This window comes from Sceloporus undulatus, chromosome 1, assembly GCF_019175285.1.
Source record: "Sceloporus undulatus isolate JIND9_A2432 ecotype Alabama chromosome 1, SceUnd_v1.1, whole genome shotgun sequence".
Classification (NCBI taxonomy): Eukaryota; Metazoa; Chordata; class Lepidosauria; order Squamata; family Phrynosomatidae; genus Sceloporus; species Sceloporus undulatus.
This window is the reverse complement of record NC_056522.1, coordinates 307,499,622-307,520,805: the sequence shown is the minus strand read 5'-3', so window position 1 is coordinate 307,520,805 and position 21,184 is coordinate 307,499,622. Positions and strand designations below refer to the sequence as shown.

At 37.9% G+C, this 21,184-nt stretch overlaps 1 protein-coding gene across 2 annotated transcripts in view; it reads left to right on the top strand.

Annotated features, from left to right (window-relative positions):
* The window catches only part of PHF21A (PHD finger protein 21A), a 188,622-nt gene that overhangs the window by 148,295 nt on the left and 19,143 nt on the right, over positions 1-21,184 (top strand). Inside the window, exons 7-12 of one of the 2 annotated variants that reach the window (XM_042452798.1) lie at positions 5,406-5,660; positions 7,022-7,108; positions 11,945-12,244; positions 14,635-14,733; positions 16,365-16,416; positions 19,506-19,585. In XM_042452798.1, coding sequence (XP_042308732.1) covers positions 5,406-5,660; positions 7,022-7,108; positions 11,945-12,244; positions 14,635-14,733; positions 16,365-16,416; positions 19,506-19,585 — 873 coding nt within the window. Of the gene's footprint in view, positions 1-5,405; positions 5,661-7,018; positions 7,109-11,944; positions 12,245-14,634; positions 14,734-16,364; positions 16,417-19,505; positions 19,586-21,184 lie in introns of both variants that reach the window. The other variant, XM_042452786.1, reaches the window with a different exon arrangement.

Genomic DNA, 21,184 nt, shown 5'->3' with positions numbered 1-21,184 from the left:
CCTTCAGCCCTCTTGAATGATCATTTATGGTAAGTATCATCCTCTCAATTTGATGACATAAGGACATGTCAAGGATATAAGAGGGGGAGAAAGATCTTGACATAAGATTTGACAGAGTGGTATACTTCTGTCTGTAGAAACTTTGCTAGAACAAGGCTCAGGTACAATTATTCTTTGAATATAGAAGAACCAAGCTGAAATCCGTAACTTCTCCAAGCAGGGATGAGAAAAGATTCATGTGTGATACCCTAGAGAGCCACATGAACCAGTGGCCTGACAATATAAGATACTTTCCTTTGTTCACATAGGAGAGTGCAGTGTACCAGTGCATCATTATGTGTGAAATGTGTACATGTAACAAAAGGGGTGGGGGAGAGAATTTGCCTCCTATGAATGTCTTATGATAAATGTTTTTATGTATGTGGTATTACAGTAGAACATAGAAGTTTTTTTTAATTCACAAGATTCTTTATGAAAATTGTTCACATACAAGAAAATATTCTACAGATTGTGGCCAGTTCAGATACTTTTTCAATTTCAGTTTGTTTCAGGCTTTCATCTGAGGTGTTGTTAAACTGAATGAGTTTTTTTTTTAAAGAGATTGATACAAATTAAAGGAATATTAATTATGAGAGAGTGAAGTGTGTGTTAATAAACATCTTAGATCTTTTATGAGTTGATTGTTACTGGGTTGGCATCTGTTTTTATCAAGAATTTTGTCTGTAGAAAGAATCTTATGTTATTTTGTGCTGTACACTTTGAGATTAACTTCCAGGTCATGTGTTAGAGTTGTGTAAAGCAATGTTCAAAGCTAAAGAGCCCTCTAGTGAAACTGCCTTGGAATTGCTACAACTTTTTTCCTCACATACACCCATTTAGGATGTTTCTTGGAAACACCGAAAGCATTCCTTTAATACGTGAAGACAGTTTACTGAGTTAACCTTGTAACCTAGGTTACATGCATCCATCTCTTAGTGCCAGTCAGATTTCTGCTATGTTTCTGAAAGATCTTCCTTCTCATTTGCAAGAATAACTGCCAGAACATTTCTCACTTTCTACAATAACTGTAAATTACTCATTCTTCAAGGAGGGATTTTGGGGTGATTTTTTTTTAAATGAGATATGTGTAGTAGGTTATAGCTTCTCCCTAGCTTCATTGACATAGTAATATAGCAATTCTAGAATTTGTAATGATGATAATAACCATGTTGAAAATTGGTATTAATTTACTGTTTTTGGTTCAGAATTCCTTGACCAGTCTGAGCTAACTGATACACAGAGGTTATTCCTAACATAACATTGATTTAGAGATCAACCTGCCTCTGAGTGCCAAAGTGTTTGTTTTGGGGCTCTTTAAATTAATGTTTCCTTAATATTTTGCATCTCTATCTATTTTTATATTTTTTTAAGATTGAGTGGATCATATTAAGATATATGAAATGGGGATGGGTGTATTTGCTGACATCCCTTTTTTAATAATAATTTTTATTCAGATTTATAATCACTATAAAATCCAAACAGTAAAGTAACATTAAAGTAAAGTAACATTAAAGCATATAACAAAACAAAAATTACATACATTCCTCATACATTACTTCCTTGCTAGTTTCTAACTTTTATTCTGATCTTATTTCCTTCTCGATTATCTGAAAAATTAATAACAAAATAATCATATACTGTTCTATTTATACTCTTGTGCCTAAATTCTAAATTAACCTTGCAATTTTCCTGTGTAAATATCCCAATAGACACTGCCCAGGTTTTTTTTAGCTAAAAGTAAAGTAATCCTCATCAGAGTTTCCTTGAATTATCCATTCATACAATTTCCCTGTTGTATTGTTTTACATATCATTCTAAAAGATTCAATTTATGATACTTCTATTCCCAAGGCAGCCTTATCCCCCCAAATTGTCTGGAGATACACTATTACTTTATTCCACTCTTCTTTATATGCAGTTGAGGATTCATTTCTAATTCCTTTAGCAAGTTTGTCCATTTCCATTAGGTCCAGGAGTTTAAACATCCAGTCTTCCTTTGAGGGGGTTTCTTTCGCTTTCCATTTCTGGGCATAGGCTAATCTTGCAGCTGATAACATATAAAAAAAATTACCCATTTTTCCCCCCACAAGATAGTTCAATTATGTTGAGTAGGAACACTTCCGGGGAAAATTTAATAGTGCTAGAGGTGATTTTTTTTTAATCTCAAAAAAGATCATTTTCCAAAACTGTCTTGCTTTTTTACATGTCCACCATAAATGATATAATGTACCTTGCTCTTTCTCACACTTCCAGCATAGGTTACTACAGTTCTTATACAAATTTACTAATGGTCACAGGTGTCATATTTGCTGACATCTCTGAGAGTAGTTGTTTTATATTGGACACAGAGCAAAACCATCATTTTCAGTTCAGACAACATGGCAAGCCATATTTAACTGAAAATGAAAGTGTCTGAACTCTTCTGTCTTTTTGCATGGGAGAAGGGGGAGTATGTTGAGATCAAGGATCTCTGTGGCTGGTTGCTTTCTATGCATTTCACAGTAATCCATGATTTAGTGGGCTAATGACAATATCATGGTTTACAGGAACAAGGTGTACCATTATTCTTATCTATGGTTAAGTTACATTTGGGAATAGAAATCGGACTTACAGTTGGTAGAATAGTGGAAACGAGTAGAAGTGAATGGTCTCCCTTTCCCACTGGAGGACCCATGTGTCCTCAAATGTGGCTCTTTGGAAAGCAGAGAAATCCTCAGGAGCCAATTTTGGGTGCCACAAGAAAGGAAGACATCTCTGTTGCAGCTGCTGGTGCAGTCCTGGCTTTAGCTCATTTAATTTAACTTAACAATAAATTGTTGGGTTTTTCCCCAGCCCCATCTCTCTCTCTCTCTCTCTCTCTCTCTCTCTCTCTCACACACACACACACACACACACACACAGAGAGAGAGAGAGAGAGAGAGAGAATCCAACCACCAACCTTCAAAGTTGTACTCTGATTTTAACAACATTCAAGCCACAATATTTCTGTCCCTAGAAAATTAGACCCTTCTTCTAGATGAGGGGCAGGCAACTTCCAGGGATTGCACATCACCACTACTGGAGCTTAATGTGCTGCACACATAGACCACCCCAAGATTGTACTTCTTTACTTACATTTATTTTGCTGTAAGGTCCCTTGTACCCGCTAAGTGCAATGGGACAGTTTTGCCACATGGGGGAGGGGAGTGGTCAGTTTAAGGCCTAGGAGATGGCTAAAACAGTTTGGGAGGCCTAAAGCATAGGATACCTGAAATGTGGTTGAGTGTATCAGGCATATGTAGGATACAGAAGTTTCTTGCAAATGTTAACATGCAGTTGTGACATGCCTTAACTTAATGTTTTGAATAAAGCACCTTTATTACAGATAGGAATATTGATTTTTTTTTAAAAAAATAGATTTAAATACATTTACAGCCTGCAAAATGGCATAGCAATGTATGAGTAGAGAAGATACCAATTCAGTTAGATTAATTTCACACAAATTAGAACACAAAGCAGCTGTAATCAAAACAATATGAGATTCTGTGAAATTCTGCTAAAATAAAATTCTGCTACTGAGGGTTTCAGATGTGTGTGTGCTTTTTATTTTATTTTTTGATGTAGTCAGTCACCCTTCTTCCCTGCATGTTGTGCCCTCATACTGTTGCTTTGCCAGTATTTGTGATTAGGATGCCCACACTCATGTCTATGAATAAATGTCTAGTTTAGTCTTATACCAAGGGCAATAACAGGCAGATGTCTCACAAACACAAATTCCCCAGTGTAATAATTTCCTATTTTTTCATACTTTAGGCTTATGGCATGCTATGCATATGCTTCTGATTACTTCATTAAGCCCAGCTCTTTTCTGGTGTTCTGTTGTATGGGGTTAATAGTCACATGAAAAGTAAGCTCATACTAACTACAGCCCTTCCATTGTCACTCCTGTCACCCTCCTCATGCAGAGAGAGGTTTCCTGGAGAGGCTCCTCTACTTATGCTTCAGGTGCTGATTTTCCAGAGATTTGGATTACATAAAATAAATAATAATAAAACTTTTATTTCTATCCCGCTTTTTGTTATAAACAATCAAAGTGGCTTACAAGAGTTAAAATACATCCATATATACAAAATATCCCCCCTTAAAAAACAATTAAACAACATAGAATTTAAAATTACATAACAGTTAAAACCAATAAAAATGGCATAGTCATAATATATATATGTGGGGGGGGGGGCAATCACCACATGGCCGAGTAGTTTATTCTGGAAAGGCCTGCTGGAAGAGATCCATCTTGATAGCTTTCTTCAAGCTGTCTAAGTTGATGATTTGACGGATCTCGTCCGGCAGGCCGTTTCACAGGCTGGGAGCAGTTGCAGAGAAGGCCCTCTGGGAAGTTGCAGTCAATCTAGTTTTTATAGGTTGCAATAAATTATTCCCAGAGGATCTGAGAGTATGGGGCAGATTATATGGAAGTAGGCGATCTCTTAGGATCATGTAGGGTTTTAAAGGTAATAACCAACACCTTGTACTTTGCTTGAAAACTAATAGGCAGCCAGTGGAGCGACTTTAATATTGGTGTTATATGGTCACTCCTAGATGGAGAGCCTCCATTCATAGAGGAGGTTCTCTTCTTTAGAAATTCAATTTCCACATGAGGAGAGTAATAGAAATACACAAAGAGGGAGTAAGGCTACAGTGCTCCCACTCCTCCCACATTTATTTAACCTAGAACCAACTGAGCAGCATTCATGTATTTGTAAATGAAGTATTAAGAGGAGACATACCTCTGTAAGCATCTGGAGACATGCAGCAATCATTTTGTCAGAGAAGTGACAGGAGATCATCATATGTGATGAAGTATGTGGTGTTATTTTTTTATTTGCTGTAACTCAGTTCTTTCATTCTGATTTTTTTTAAAATCACTCTTTAATGAATGTTTCAATTCCCTACAGTTTTCTCAGGAAGGATTTCGGTGTTCAACAACTCCCTGATAGTGTTTAGCATAGGAGATTATCAAACGGGGGGGGGGGGGGGGCCACGAGTAAAAGGCATGCTCCCAGCATGAAGATTTTCAGACACATTGCATGTATCCAGGACTTAACCCATGAAAAACCAGCAATGCTCCAGTAACAAACCATTCACAAGACTTTCCCATGAATGGTTTGTTGCTGGAACTTCATGGTTTAAGTCCTGGATAAAGACAATGTTGTCTGAAAATCTTCAGCGTGATCACGCTACTTTGCCAGGAGAATGCCTCTGCGCCCCCCCCCCCCATTTCCCCCCTTCAGATTAAGTGGTTTCCATTTTTTCACTTCTGAATTTAAGAGTAAACTTTTTACAGTCTATACTGAAGACTCTTAAAAGTGTATTTTCTGTTTCTCTTAGAAGACAGTAACTACAGCTTCTATGATCACCACTAAGACACTACCTCTTGTACTGAAAGCAGCAACAGCAACCATGCCTGCCTCTGTTGTGGGTCAAAGACCTACAATTGCCATGGTGACTGCCATCAACAGCAGCCAGAAAACTGTCCTTAGCACTGATGCACAGAACACGCCAGTCAACCTCCAGACCACAAATAAAGTCACTGGTCCAGGAACAGAGGCAGTCCAAATAGTGGCAAAAAATACAGTCACATTGGTAAGTGGGCTTCGTAACCCAGGTCTCAGAATGTTAACCATTTTTCATAAGGTTTATATCCCATAATTAAAGACTGTGTAAAAAAAATGTGTGTAACAGAGTTGTGAAGCTGCTTAAATTATTCCTAGATCATTTAAAAAAAAAAGTAGCTGTCTTCAGTTTGAATGTACTTAGGCTGCAATCCTGTGTACAGTTGCCAGGAATAAGCAACATTAAACCCAATGGGGAATTATTTCTGAATAGCTGTGCATAGCATTGCATTGTTATACTTTCTGCAACTAATTTTTATTTTAATCACTCAATCTACTTGATGCATATACTTGATGTATGACATGTTAATTTTAAATTTTAAACTCATTTAAATTGAATGATTTTTACGCTTGCCAAGAAAACACCTTTTTATAGTGTTGTACAAAAACTAGTATGAGACATGGCTTCTTATTTTAATCACTATGTTAAATGTTGTGTTCCTTCTATTGTTGATACAGAAAAATAATTGTAATAAAGGCTAAGCTATGTTTCCATCTATTACTGCTGCTGGGCTCACAAGTATAACATCCTATTTTTCCAGCATTTCCTAAGTCTGCAGTGCTGACTTTCTCAGAGGGACTGTTCTAAGTAATAATTCTGATAAATATCCAGCCAAAAGAACCTAGCAGTTAAAACCTGTTAAAATGTAAAAAGTAACTTAGAGTATATAGCCCTGTGAGTAAGATGAGAAATGTAAACAAAGTACATCTGACACAAAATTTTTCTACCTACATAAGAATTGATCCAAAGCTGCAGCTTTGAGTAATTATATTTACAGCCCTAACTGGACCATTTCACTAGTAAATTACTTGGTATACAATCCATATTCTACAAGTTCCAAAACTTTCTATGTGAGACAATTTACAAAGTATATGTGTAAGTGCCAAGCCTTTTAGCTATTTTGATTATGAATGTTTATGCCCTCTTATCAAACATTTCAAATCATTTTCCCGTTACTAAGCCTTAGCACAATTGAACATCATTTGAATCTCCATATGAATGGGCAGCAGACTTACAACACTTTCTGATTATTCATGAGTTTGACTCATAAAACATAAATGACAATGCAAACGTTTCAGAGATAACTGATTTATTTCTAAAAACAGTGAAGTCTCAGATTTTACATCTTGGTAAATCAAAAGAACAATTAACTTCATAAGTAAGACCATTTCATCAGAATGACATGAATGTAAAAGCTTTTTGCATGCTTCTGTTATTATGGGGCAAGCTGTATTTGCAGAGCTTTGAAATACAGTAATAATTCATTAAACACATACCTTTGTTTAGTCTGTCTTCCTTCTCCTCATGATCATGGTTCTGTTGTTTAGCAGGTTCAAGCTACACCTCCTCAGCCCATCAAAGTGCCACAGTTCATCCCTCCTCCCAGACTCACACCTCGTCCAAATTTCCTTCCACAGGTGAGTCTACCCAAACCTGACACAAGGGAAGGGGAGGGATGCTCTAAAGGATGCAAGATATATAAAATGAACAATATGCATATCTGCAGGAAAAAGTAGACTGAGAAACATGACTTTGATTTTGGGGGAAAAAAATAACAACAGATGTTCCAAGCATTTGGTAATGTTTGAACTCTTTTCCATATATATTTTCAAAATTTAATCTCCACGATGTTTTGGTTTGTCCTGTTGGTTCTCCTTAGTTTTCTAAGAATTGAATAAAATTAAGATAATCAGTTTTCTTGTAATTTGTTAGGTTTTGGGATTCTGTATATTTTTCATGGTTTCTTTGTTATATGCATATGAATCCTCTGCCAGTTTTCTGAACGAAGACTAACTATTTGTAATCAAATTAATGTAGTTTGCTCTTATTTCCTGCTTCTTTAATACAAAGGTCCAGATATAATCTAGAAATGCTGCTTAACAACTAATTTTGTGACTTTTCTGCTCTGTCCCCTGATATGATGAGGAATAGTTCATACTTAGCATTTTCAATAGCTGATATTAATTTACTTGCTATTTTTCTAAGATATATTATTATATTATTTATGTTCTACATTTCTGCTAGCTTGGGCCCCAAGGCTAAAACAAGAGGCAGCTAAAAACCTTCATTAGGAAATGAAGTCTAAAACATTTCAAAAATTAAAAATTAAACAATTACAAGTTATTATATTAAAACACTTTTAAATTTTAGAAAATGTAACATGATTTTAAATGATAAAAGATACATATAAATATATAGAACATACACTCCATGAAAAAGATTCACCACAACCAATTCAACATTAAATCCTTGTTTAAATAAAACACTTTTTGCCTCTTGGCAAAGGGAGAGTAGAGAAGGAGCCAAAGCCAAACTCCTTTGGGAGGGAGTTTCACGGCAGCCACTGAGAAGACTTTCTCTCAGATCCTCACTAGATGGGCCTATGACAATGGTGGAACTGAGAGAAAGCCCTCTTCCTTGTTTCTTAAAATTCCAGCTGGGTCACATACAGAGAAACTGTACAATCTTTCAGTCTGGACCTTAACTGTATTGTGCCCAGGAACAAATCCATGATCAGTGAAGCTCAACTTGAATGAGATGCAACAGCTGCTGTTCTCCCAGCTTGTGTTGGAGAGGATCATTGGAAAAATGAAAGTCATCACATTTGTAATTTTCCATCCTGCCTGAAAGAGGCTGTGTTGAGGTTGTTAATGGAAAAAAACCTTCCTTGAACTCTATCCTACCAAAGAATTGCCAGCCAGTCTCCAATATCATTTTGGAGCAAGGTTCTAGAGCAGTAGTTCTCAACTACTCTTTGGTCCTCTACATTTTTGAGACTTCAACTTGCAGAATTCCTGAACTATGAGCATACTGACTGGGACTTCTGGGAAATGAAGTCCAAAACACCTGGAGGCCCAAATGTTGATAATCACTGTTCTGGAGTGTGTGATGGCCTCCCAACTCCAGGGATTTCTTGATGAAGAGGATTTTCTAGTATTGTTTCTATTTGACTTCAGGCCAGGCTGTGGGACAGAGACAGCTTTAGTTGCCTTGGTGGATGATACAGAGAGATGTGGGTGGATTTCTAGGTGGTTTCTCCCACCCTGTGGAACTCCCTTCCACAGGAGGCTAGAATGGCCCCTTCCCTGCTGGCCTTTTGCCGGCAGGTAAAAACGTTTCTATGCAGGCAGGCTTATTAAAATCATGCAAGCCTGATTTTATTTGTGGGGGGTGTTTTAGATTATGTTTTTATAAAACTTTTGTATGTTTAAAATTTTAACTTTGTAGTGTTTTGTTTAGGTTATTTTAGTTGTCTTTTTAAAATTTTGTTTGTTTTAATGTGTTTTTATATTGTGAGCTGCCTTGGGTCCCTTTTGGGAGAAAGGCAGCATAGAAATTAAATAAATAAATAAATAAATAAATAAATGTGTGCTGAGAATGGGACATGAGAAGTGGTTCATTTGGAACTATCAACCATAGTAACTTTCTGGACCACCTCTCTGGGATAGGACTTGAAAGCATTGTTTTACAATGGCTCTGGTCCTTCTTGGAAAGGTGACCTTGGAAAGTGGTGTTTGGCCAGTAGATTGTTGGATTGGTTTTGTCCCCTCAGGTTTGGTTCTGCCCCCCATGCTGTTCATCATATAAATGAAATTGATGGAAGAGGTTATCTGGAGTTTTGGCATTTGGTGTTTCCAATATACGGACAGCATCCAACTCTTTCTCTCTTTTTCATGTAATTCCAAAGAAGCTATTGCAGTGCTGAACCAGTGTGTGCTGCTAGTAATGTGCTGAATGAGGGTGAACAAACTGTAATCCAGACAAAGCAGAGGAAGATCAGGAAATATGCTTCAGCCTGTGCTATCCCCCCCCCCCCCCCCCCGAAATCAAACTTGCTACTTGGGTGTATTCCTTGAAACTTTGATGCCCGAGAGTGAAGAGGCACAGTTAATAGTAATACTGTTATGCCAGCTGCACCCATTTCTGGAGAATTCAGATCTGGCTGCAGTGATACATGCGTTGATTATGCTCCAGTTGGACTATTGTACAGTGTGGAGCTGCCTTTGAAAACTGTTCAGAAACGTCCAGGATCCAAAATGCTGCAGCCAGAGTGCTGCCTGGGACCACTTACAGGAATGGGGGCCTATTGTCAAGGATATTTAGACAGTTTAAAGTGAAGGACACTTTGAGGGCAACAGAGACCCTGTGGCTCTCCACTGTGCCATGGTGATAGAATTCTCTCCCCCCTCTCTGTATGCATTACTGTTGTAAGGGTACTCCCTTGGCTGCTTCCATTCCCATGGTCTAGATACAACACACTTTTATTTCTTTGCCTGACATGGCAGATTGTTTTTTAAAAGGCCACCAGCTTCAAAGGTTATTGCATATCATTCAGGTTAAGTTTCTCTCTCTCCCCACTGTTACTTTAATGGAGCTGCTGTCCAGATACCTAGCCATAATGTCATCATGAAAGACAACAGAAATTGTAGAACTTGTAACTGGTACAATATAGATGCGCCAGACCAATGTCTTGTGCCATTGTACTGGTCCACAAGAAAAGTTAGATGAGTTCAAGGATAGGTAATGCCTGACTTCAGAATCATATAATTTAGGAATTTGCTCCTCTTGCCAAGACAGTTTGCCTAGAAATAAACATCTGAATCAGCTGAGTTCCAATTTGTGCATCCTTTGCTTTGACAAATATTTAAATTAACATACCTGTGAATTTCCCCTAAACAGTCTGAATTTTTATTGGTAATTCAAATACACTTGCTTTTTATAGCATACTTTGTATCTATAATGTTTCCTTCTGTTGTCATTGTGTACCTCCAAGTCATTTTTTACTTATGGTGACCCTAAGGTGAGCCTATTATAAGGCTTTCTTGTCAATTTTTTTGAGAGGGGATTTGCCATTGCCATCCTCTGAGGCTGAGAGAGTGTGACTTGCCCAGAGTTACTCTGATGTTTTTTTGCTCAAGTGGGGATTTGATCCCTGATCTGCAGAGTTGTAGTCCAGTGCTCAAACCACTACACCATGACTCTCTTTACGACGCAATGATATTTTTAAAATATAGTATTACAAGTTCACTGTATGCTTCTTGCACTTCCAAAACCAATATAGTCCCTTTAAACTATTAATATTAAAATATGAATAACAGTATGAATAATATGAACAGTTTTTACTTACATTATCAGTGGCACTGTTATAGAAATATGCAGGTGTTTATAATACAGGTTGAGTCTTCCTTATCCAAAATGCTTGGAACCACATGTGTTTGGGATTTTGGGGGATTTGGAATACTTGTATTTGTACGTATATAATGAAATATCTTGGAAACAGGACCCAACTCTAAACATAGAATTAATTTATGGTTCATATGTATCTTATACAGTGGCATCATTAGGGGTGTGGACTGCACCAGGGGACACCCTAAAGGTGGGGGGGGGCGACACCACTCTCCTCAAACACCTACCTTTGGGCAGGAATGGGCTGTGGCATTCACCTGCTTCCCTTTAAAATGCTTTAAGAGATGCTAGGAGTGGGGTGAAGCTCAGTGGGAGGGGAAAGGGGAAGTCCTAGAACTTTTAAAATTAAAATGTCATATTTCAAAATTTTAATTTTTTTAAAAAAATTAAATTGATTTTTTTGAAAAAAAATATTATTTTTAAATTTTCTTTAAAAACATCACATTTTAACCAAATCTTCACTATGTATATGTAAATACATTTAGGTTGTGTGTATGATACTGTAATTAAAAGGAATAATTTTAATTGTGTTAGTTGTTTATGTCACAACTATTAGCATTACATTTAGTGGTATATGGAATTACAACTGACAAGTAACATTAGTGCAAAAAAGCATTACTAAGGATTCTGTATGGTGTGGAATGGGAGGGGTCAATGGGGGAGTGACACCATGAGTTACCTCACCAGTTGACACCAACCCTTGGGACACCACTGATCTTATACACATAGCTGAAGGTAATTCTGTTCAATATTTTCAATAGTTTTGTGCAGGAAACAGTTTGCGTACATTGAACCATCAGAAAGCAAAAGTGCCACAGTCTCAAAAACCTACAAAAACAGTTGTTGGAATATTTCAGATTTTGGAATTCTGCATAAGGCACACTCAAAGTGTAATAATTAGGAATTAATTGCATGGGCAAACATCATATCTAAGTTGAAACAAATACTAAATGTAACAAAAAGCTATGTTGTAATGAGTCTTCTTTGTTGATACAGCCTAATGTGTTAAATGCCTCTTACAAATATGAACTAATGTGGCTTTCTCTCTTTCTTGTGTGTTTGCATAGGTTCGACCTAAGCCAGTTGCCCAAAACAACATCCCTATAGCCCCAGCCCCACCTCCTCCTATGCTTGCTGCTCCTCAACTTATTCAGAGGCCTGTGATGTTGACAACAAAGTTCACACCCACCTCCTTACCCTCCTCGCAGAATTCCATACACCCAGTCCGTGTTGTCAATGGTCAAACAGCAACCATAGCCAAAACTTTTCCAATGGCACAACTCACCAGCATTGTTATAGCAGCCCCAGGTACCAGGCTTGCTGGACCTCAGACTCTACAGATCAGTAAACCAAATGTTGAAAAACAGGTAAAATGGAGCAATGTATTCTCTGTATAGCTAAAACTTAATTATTTACTGCTTAACAGTGCTCAATATGTTTTACAGGCAGATTGTTAATTTGTATTTTTATTTTATTTTATTTCATTAGTATATGCAAATGATTATAGCTCACTTATTTAGCTTGTTTTGCTGCTAGAGAACAAAATATTGTGGAGAATATTTGTAGTGCTGCTGGAGAACAAAATATTCTGTGGGAATATTTCCCAATAATCTTACTGACATTTTCAGTGAAAGTGATTTATTTGCAAATTAAAAGTAATTTCAAAGTTGTCAGTGTTTGCAGCTAATTTTATGTAAGTACTTGAGAGAAAATTCACCATAACCTCAGATATAAAAAAAGTGGTCCTTTTTCTTGCAGATGCAAACATTTTAAGCAGATTTTGAAGCGTGGTTGTTTTCATTATTTTAACACATTTACTGTGCTTTGACAGTCAGGAGAAACTGTTAGGAGAAAATGTTTTCATCACTTACATTTGAGTTCTATGAATAGGTATTTTTTAAAAAAAACAAAAACATAGAAATAGCCCCCAGAGGTTGGAAAATACTTCCAGTTATATTTTTTTTAAAAAACAAACAAATTCAAATGCTGGTTTATGGTATACATGTAATAAGGCAGCACACCACTCTAACTATAGAAGTGAATAAAATTAGATACAATTACATTGCAAAAAGAGCACATTCATCCCTTTTTGCATTTCAAGTATAATGTAGGCATACATTAGTTACTGCAAAAAGTAATTAATTAGGAGTAACTCATCTATTTATGTCTGTACTCTTGCAGATGACATGCTAACTTTTAATGAACATTACAACTCAATATTGTGGTTAGTTTGGTTACATTCATAGGGTTCATACAGGCTTTGTTGAACAGGTGAAGACTTCCAGCAAAAGGCTGGGACTAAAAATGCCACAGAAAAGCAGACATGGAACTCTGTCAATGAGGGTAAAAAAAATAAGGTTATCAAAATCTTCCTTTTACATCTTTGTTGACAGAGGAAAGCTGATTTCAGTTTTGGACATGGATTTCATGCTTGTGAATGGCCAAGAGGAAACATTTTTCAGCAGAGGGCAGAGACTCTTAAAAAGGTGTAACAAACAGTTAAATATAATATAAATGATAGTTTAGTTCCCCCTTTTCCCTCTTTCATAAACTAGAAACATTTGTTTCCCCTTTCAACTGACCACAGTTTGTTGTTATGTAGCACTAACTGCCAAAAATCCATATGTCAGGAATATTAACTGTGGCATAAAGTTAATTTATTAAACAAGCCACATGAGAAACTAACCAGATTCTCCTTCTTAAATATAGAAACAGTTGCTGCTGGTGCATCTTCATAGTTGTGCCAGAGGAAGAGAATAAAAGCATACAGGCCAGAAGCCGAGGCTTAATATCACATGCAAACATAGCTCTGTGGTAGCCAATGCAAGTTAATGGTATCAGAAACACTATAATAAATAGGAACTGCCAAAGACTCACTCCAGCATGACTTAATTTAAAACAAGATATTTGATATGTTTTTCATATTGCTAGACAAGCATATTGAAAATACTTTTGTCTCCTTGGAACAGATTGATATCATTTTGTGACTTCACAGCCGTGTCATAAAGTAGGAGTCATTGTATAAGCATTTATGATGCTGTATGCAGAGGATTCTGCCATCAGTACACAAAACAGCTTAAGGGGGAAGATCTCTTAGGAATTGTAGGGAATGAATTTTCAGGCAAATTCTTGTTATAACGAAGCATGAATGAGAGAGATACAATGTGCATATGACTGACACCAAGTTTTCCATAGGAAGTTATTGCATAAGGCATAACCTTGGCTGTAATTTTCTATATACTACTTTGTTTTAAAGTATTGCTGCCTACCAGCAGAAATGCAAAGTGATCTTCATTACTTGGTATGGTTGCTGAACTATATTACTGTGTATTATAATTGTGTGCTTTCTTTGTATTTCAGATAGCTATGTTTATTTTGAGCAGTATTCATGGTGTTTAAAATACAACATATTATTTACAACAGTGCTTCTTAAGCTATGTAATGGGACTAAAGACTTTTAGTTTTGCCACAGTACCAGAGAATGGTGCTTTATTTGAACCCATTGATTGCAGTTACTCCTTTCTTTCCTGGAAGTTCTCCAGGAACCAGCAGCCAGTGACTTGTGGACCACCACTGGTCCATGGACTATGACTTTGAGTAGCATTGATTTAAAGGGCACTCTTAGGAAATATATATATATAGAATACTGTTAGGTTGTTTTTTATCATTTTCTTAATTCTGGTAAATAAAGACACTGCTTTAATCAAGCTGTTTGCCTTGATAAATGTAAGTACAGTTATCATTGTTTCTCTTGCAGACTATCAAGCCCCAAGCAGAAACAGAGGAAAAGCCAACAGAGATTCACACGGTTACCCCTCCTGCACCACCTAAGCCAAAACGAGAAGAAAACCCACAGGTACTACTAGTACAGCTATTCACAGGATTCTTTTCTGGATTAGGACAAATAATAAACTATCATCTAACAATCACATTCCTCTTTCTTTAAAAAAAATTATATTATTCACAGTATTATTGTGGGGACGAAGAAGGTTCTCAGATTAAGGAATGCTAAATCTATCCATGTTGTTGTTCATTAATAGTTTCAGGAGAGGAAGAGGTAAGGCTTCTGAGTTGTTTATAATGACAGTATATTGTGTGCACCTGTCACTTAGAATGCATTCAGATGCTTCAGATTGTCTTAGTGATATTTACAACAACCCAAAACATAGGCTAGTATTTTTATCCAGTATTCCAGAAAGGAGGCTGAGAGGGTATTGGCTTACCAAAAGGCACCTAGCAAGTTCTTTCCTAAGGTAAGGCTTGAACAACAATCTCTCCAGCTTGCAGTGTTAGTGACTGCAATATACAGAGTACCAGTTTATCCTTAATTCTGGAAAGCTTAAGTCATGTAACCCATTACAGCTCCAATCACAAATGGGGTTTGGAATATTTGTATGCCCTTGCTGGCCAGCATCCAAGTCCCCTTTATCACACTGCTGCTAAGGTTTAGTGAGGGGAAAGACCAGTGGGAAGGAGAAGCTTTGGTTTTATCCCTCCTGAGTCAGAGCAGGAAAAAGTAAGAAATCCAGTAATCTAGTTAACAGGAGGAAGGCTGGGAATTCTTTATAAGCTACATGGCTGGGTTACTCCAGGTGGTTTGATGATGTAACTCATAAATAACCTGCACCCTTACTCTTAATAACTGGAAATATAGGGGGAATCTCTATATAATTAGTAATATAAATTAGATGTACACCTGCAAAGTTGAGCGTGAGGCTGATTGCTCAACACTATTGCCAGGGGCTGGTGCCATGGTTGTCATAGTGAGCCGAATGACTGAAGCCTGCTTTTGCAACTTCAGATATCACAAAGGTTTAGAACTGTTAACTCCCAGCTTACATGCTATTCTTTATGTAGACTGTTCTAATTAATGGGGGGAAAAGCTTCTGTAAACATTTTTAAGTGGCCTGGGATATGTTAGTTGTATACTAGTCATACCTGTGATTATCATTGGACAGGATATCACTGAAGCTTTTACATGTTTGTAAAATGTTTCTCAAAAATTAAAGGTATTTGTTACCTTTGTGTGCCAGTTGACACCAGCTCACTCCTGCCAATTTTCCCCCAAAGGGTTTAAATTGGCTAATCTAGTGTGTTTTATTGTGTCTTCTGTTTTTATTGACAGAAATTTTCCTTGCATTTATTCTGCTGACATTCAAAAGATGGCATCTGTAAAGATTAAAAACAATTTTAAAGTGGTTTAAACAAATATCTTAACTAAAGTTTACAAACTGCTGCAGTGAATATCTATAGTAAAATGTCACTGTAATACTTCAGTAGACCTGTCATCCTTTTTGTTTATATGAAGGATATGCAAGTTGTATAAGGATATACACTGTGGTTTGCTTTGCTTTATGAAGTATTGTTGAGACATATCAGGGATGCATGTTCACGAGGAATATTAAAAATAATTATTTTGTTAATGTGTAATATGAATTTAGTACCTGATATAATTTTGAGTATTGGTTTTTTCTTTTTCTGATACAGAAACTTGCCTTCATGGTATCTCTTGGACTGGTTACACATGACCATCTAGAAGGTAAATAAAATCATTATGGCTGCCTTATAGGAGGGCTTAAATAATATTCTAGGGTCTAAGTGTCCACAAGGCATCTGCTCCTGTCTGATCTTGGAAGCTAAGCAGGGTCCACTCTGGTTATTGCCTAGATGGGAGCCTGCCAATAAAGAACAGGTGCTGTAAGCTATATTTCAGAGGAAAGAACTGGCAAAAACACTTCTGAGTAGTATTCTTTGCCCTACGAAATTCATGGGGTTGCCATAGGTTGACAGGTGATTTGAAGGGACATACACAATAATAATAATTATTATTATAATTATTATAATTATTATTATTATTATTATACTTTATTTATATAGCGCTGTAGATTTACACAGTGCTGTACATACAGACAATAAAAATGAAACCTGCCAATGGCGTACATTCTACAAAATACATATAAAACAATAGATAGTAATACAAGATAGAATTAGATAAAATAATAGTATATTTTACAGGAAAGGTTGAATGATAAGGATTATAAAATATGGTTTGTTAAACATCTGTACTAAACATTAATTTACCCAGTAATTGAATTTTATTAGTCTTAAGTCACAATTAATAAGGTATTTATTTGTTTTATTTATTTATTGCATTTGTATGCTGCCTTTCTCCCTGAAGGGACCCATGGTGGCTCACAGACAAAACATTTAAAATCACAGTAAAATTCAAAACAATTAAAATCATCTACACACAGTATAAAACCACATAAAGATATTTAAAAGTTTAAAACATAACTAAAACCTACCTGCTTCATAAAAACCACCCTGTTATGAATTACATACAAAATGCCTGCCTACATAAATTTACATTTTTACTTGCTGGCAAAAGGTCAGCAGGGAGGGAGACAGCCTAGCTTTCTGTGGAAGGGAGTTTGAGAGTGGGAGCAGCCACTGAGAAGGTCCTGTCATGTGTCCTCACCAAGCAAGCCTGTGATCTTGATGGGGCCGAGAGAAAACCTTCTCCTGAGGATCTTAGGGCTCTGGCTGGTTTGTATGGGAGATACAAATAGATTGGACCTAAGTCATGTAGTGTTTTATAAGTCACGACCAGCACTTTGAATTGTGTTCAGAAATGAACTGGTAGCCAGTGAAGCTTTTTCAGGAAGGGACTTATATGGTCCCTATAACTGGCCCCGGTCAGCATTCTAGCTGCATTGTTTTGCACCTGCTGGAGTTTCTGAATAGTTTCCAAGGGCAGGCCCACATAGAGTGTGGTACAATAGTCCAAACGAAATGTAACCAGGGCAAGTGCCACTGTAGCCAGATCTGACATTTCAAGAAATGGGCACAGCTGCTGCACAAGTTTTAATTGTGCAAATGCACTCCTGGCCACTGCTGAAACCTGGGCATCCAAGCTCAGAGTTGCGTCGAGGACACCCAAGCTGCAAGTTTGAGGTTTCAGGGGGAGTTTAACCCTATCCAGCACAGGCAAAGTCCCTGTTCTCTGATCTGCCTTATAACTGATCAGGACCACCTCGGTCTTGTTTGGATTAAGTTTCAATTTGTTTGCCCTCATCCAGTCCATTACTGACAGCAGGCACTGGGTTCAGTACAAAGATAGCTTCCTTGGAATCAGATGGAAAGGAGAGATAAAGTTGGGTGTCATCCACATACTGGTGACACCGCACCCCAAAACTCCAGATGACCTCTCCCAGCAGTTTCATGTAGATGTTGAACAACATGGGGGACAGAACAAAACCTTGAGGGATGCCACAGGCCAATGGCCAGGGATCAAACAGGAGTCCTCCAACACCATCCTCTGAATTTGCCCCTCCAAGAAAGACTGGAACCACTGCATAACAGTGTCCCCAAGCCCCTTCTCAGAGAGATGGTCCAGAAGGTCGATGGTATCGAAAGCCACCAAGAGATCCAGTAGGACCAACAGGGACACACTTGCCCTGTCCAGAAACCTGTGTAGGTCATCCACCAAGAAAACCAAAGCTGTCTCTGTCCCATAGCCAGGTCTTAAACCAGATTGTAATAGATCTAGATAATCATCTAATCCAGAAACCCCTGGTGCTGGGAGGCACCACTCGCTCCAGCCTTGCCAAAGAATGGAATGTTAGTGACTGGCCAATAGTTATCTAGAGTGCTGGGATCCAGGGAAGCCTTTTTCAGTAATGGCCTCACCACAGCCGTCTTTAGGCATGATAGAAATTTGCCTTGCTGCACTGAAGCATTCACTACTCCCCTTAACCACTCGGTCAGGCCCTCTCTAGCTGTTTTCAGAAACCATGAAGTTCAAGGATCTAGTATGCATGTGGTGGCTTCCACTTCTTCAAGGAAAGTACATGTTTGACTTTTGTATCTACAGTGCGCCCTTTCTTTACGTGGGGGATCCGTTCTGGACTCCCTCGCGTAAAGCGAATTCCGCCTATGTTCAAGCCCCATTTAAATGAATGGGGCTCGTGCATGCGGTGGCACAGCAGCACACGCGCCATTGGCGCACACCTCATTGTTCCCTATGGGTTGCGCCACCCCTTCTCCTCATGCTGCTTTCAGCCTATGCTGAAAGCTGCATAAACCGCACCCGCGTATGATGCGGGCTCACTGTACTTAGAGTTTTACTGTTGTTTTTAAGCTTTAAGTACTTTGTTGTACAGCAGAAACTCCCCTTAGGCTCATTATATGAAAAGTTAGGATATACATGGAGTAAATAAGTAAATCTTCACACATCTCTATATCCTGATGACTTCTGTCTGTATTGCTCTTTGTCATCATTAATTTTATAATATGCATCAGTGCACATATACCAAAGTTTTAGATACCATAGTGGATCCTAGTCTAAATTGCCAACAGCAAATGTGACTCAACATGACAGATAAAAAATATCATCTGAGGGCTTTGTGGGAGTAGGCAGCCTTTTCTCAAACTATACTGGTAGCATTCAATTTATTTCCAAACCAGTTTTTATAATGTAGATGTGGGTTTTTTTTTAGCATTAATGTTACACTGAGTATATTCTAGATCAAAGTTCATCATTTCTAATTTGGTGTTAGACTATAAAATAGATCTTTGTTGTACTTGGAAGTGCTTTTATTTCTAACCTAATGTCTTTCTCCCTTCAAGAAATACAAAGTAAGAGACAAGAGAGGAAACGAAGAACAACAGCTAATCCAGTGTACAGTGGAGCAGTCTTCGAGCCTGAGGTATCTTATCTATCTCATGGTAGAAAAATTAAAAAAAATTGTTGAAAAGTATTTTGTTCAGTGTTTTTTTCATATATCCAGAGAACTATCATTAGTCTTGCTAGGCAAAGGGACTCATTGTTTTAGAAAGCTAGTGTGGGAGCATGAGCAACAACAATAAGTGAAAATAAGTTTTCTTTTCTATATATTATCTTCTTATCCCTCTATTCTTCTTTGTGGTATCTGTGACTCAGTCAGATAGGTTGCCTGTGCCTATGCATGCATCCTTTGGAACGTTCTAGAATTAAGTAATAAGTATTTTAGCGGTAACACCTCTCATCTTTTTTGCGCATAACCAGTGCTCTTTCTGCCTAAACCCTCAATTCCTTTTTGTCTGCTTCATCAGTAGCAATGTCAGGAACTGTTCTCTGAACTTCCTCTATGCATTTCTTGGTTAATAAAATACCAATTTTGGACTTACCTGACATCCCCCTTATCTTTCATTTTGGCTTTGGTATTCTTGGTTTCTCAGCTATTGAATTACTGAGTTACCTCCGAATATGCAGTCCTGTCTTGGTAGTTTGGCTTCAGTCCATCATTTTGGCTGCATATGGCCTTAAGGGTTTATAGCCTCCACCAGTTCCTTCAGAAAGGGCACTTCTTAGGGGATAAAATCCCTGAAAAGAACAGGCACTCAAAGTGCCTGTTGTGTCTGGGAGAGGGACTCAATGTAGGGTTTATGTGCATTATCAGGTGTTCACCCCTCAGGCACACAGGAATCACTCATCATAACTTAAGGTTTTCCTGTGGGAGAACACCTTGAAAGCAGTGGAGTGCAATGTTCATAAGAGGTATTTATATTCAGCTTCAATGGTTTCAATGCCTTTCTGTGACTTGACTCTGATTCATCTAACTTTGAGTGCTCTCTTCACTCCCTGGATGGTCAACAAGTAATGGCTTTCAGTGTGAATCATATGGTAGCCTTCTGGAAATCCCAGAAACCATTCCTCTGTTGCTATCAAAAGAGGTCTAGCAATATCTGTGGCGTAATTCTCTGAGTGGGTCACCAACATACTTTGGTTTGATATGCTTTCATTTGGAAGGATCCCCTGTGCAAGTACAAAACCACTGTACCAGAGCTGTGTCAGCATTAACCACATTCCTCAGAGGTATCATGCTACAAGACATTTGCAGGGCAGCCACCTGGTCCCAACCTTCAACCTTCAGAATGCATTACAGGCTTAATGCAAGGTTCAAAGTGGAGGCCACATTTGGGTGAGCTGTCCTTTTCTCTGTGTCACATGACACTCCCTCCTCCCATGATGAGTAGCTTGCTATTCTCCCATTTTTGTGAGTCACAGAGACCACAAAGAAGAAGAACAGGCAGCTTACCTCTAATTGATTTTTCAAGTGGTCCTCTGTGAACTCACAGAAACCTGCCCATCCTCCTCTCTTTGTGTCCTGCTCTCTTTAGCTCCTTGGAGGCTGCTTCAGTGTCCAGAGAATTGATGGTTTAAGTGGGAAGTGTGATGGTCACACACTCACAGATTGGGAGGGGCTACCACCAAAATGCTTATTTCCTAGGAAATGATACAATGCGCAGGCACAGGTAACCTATGT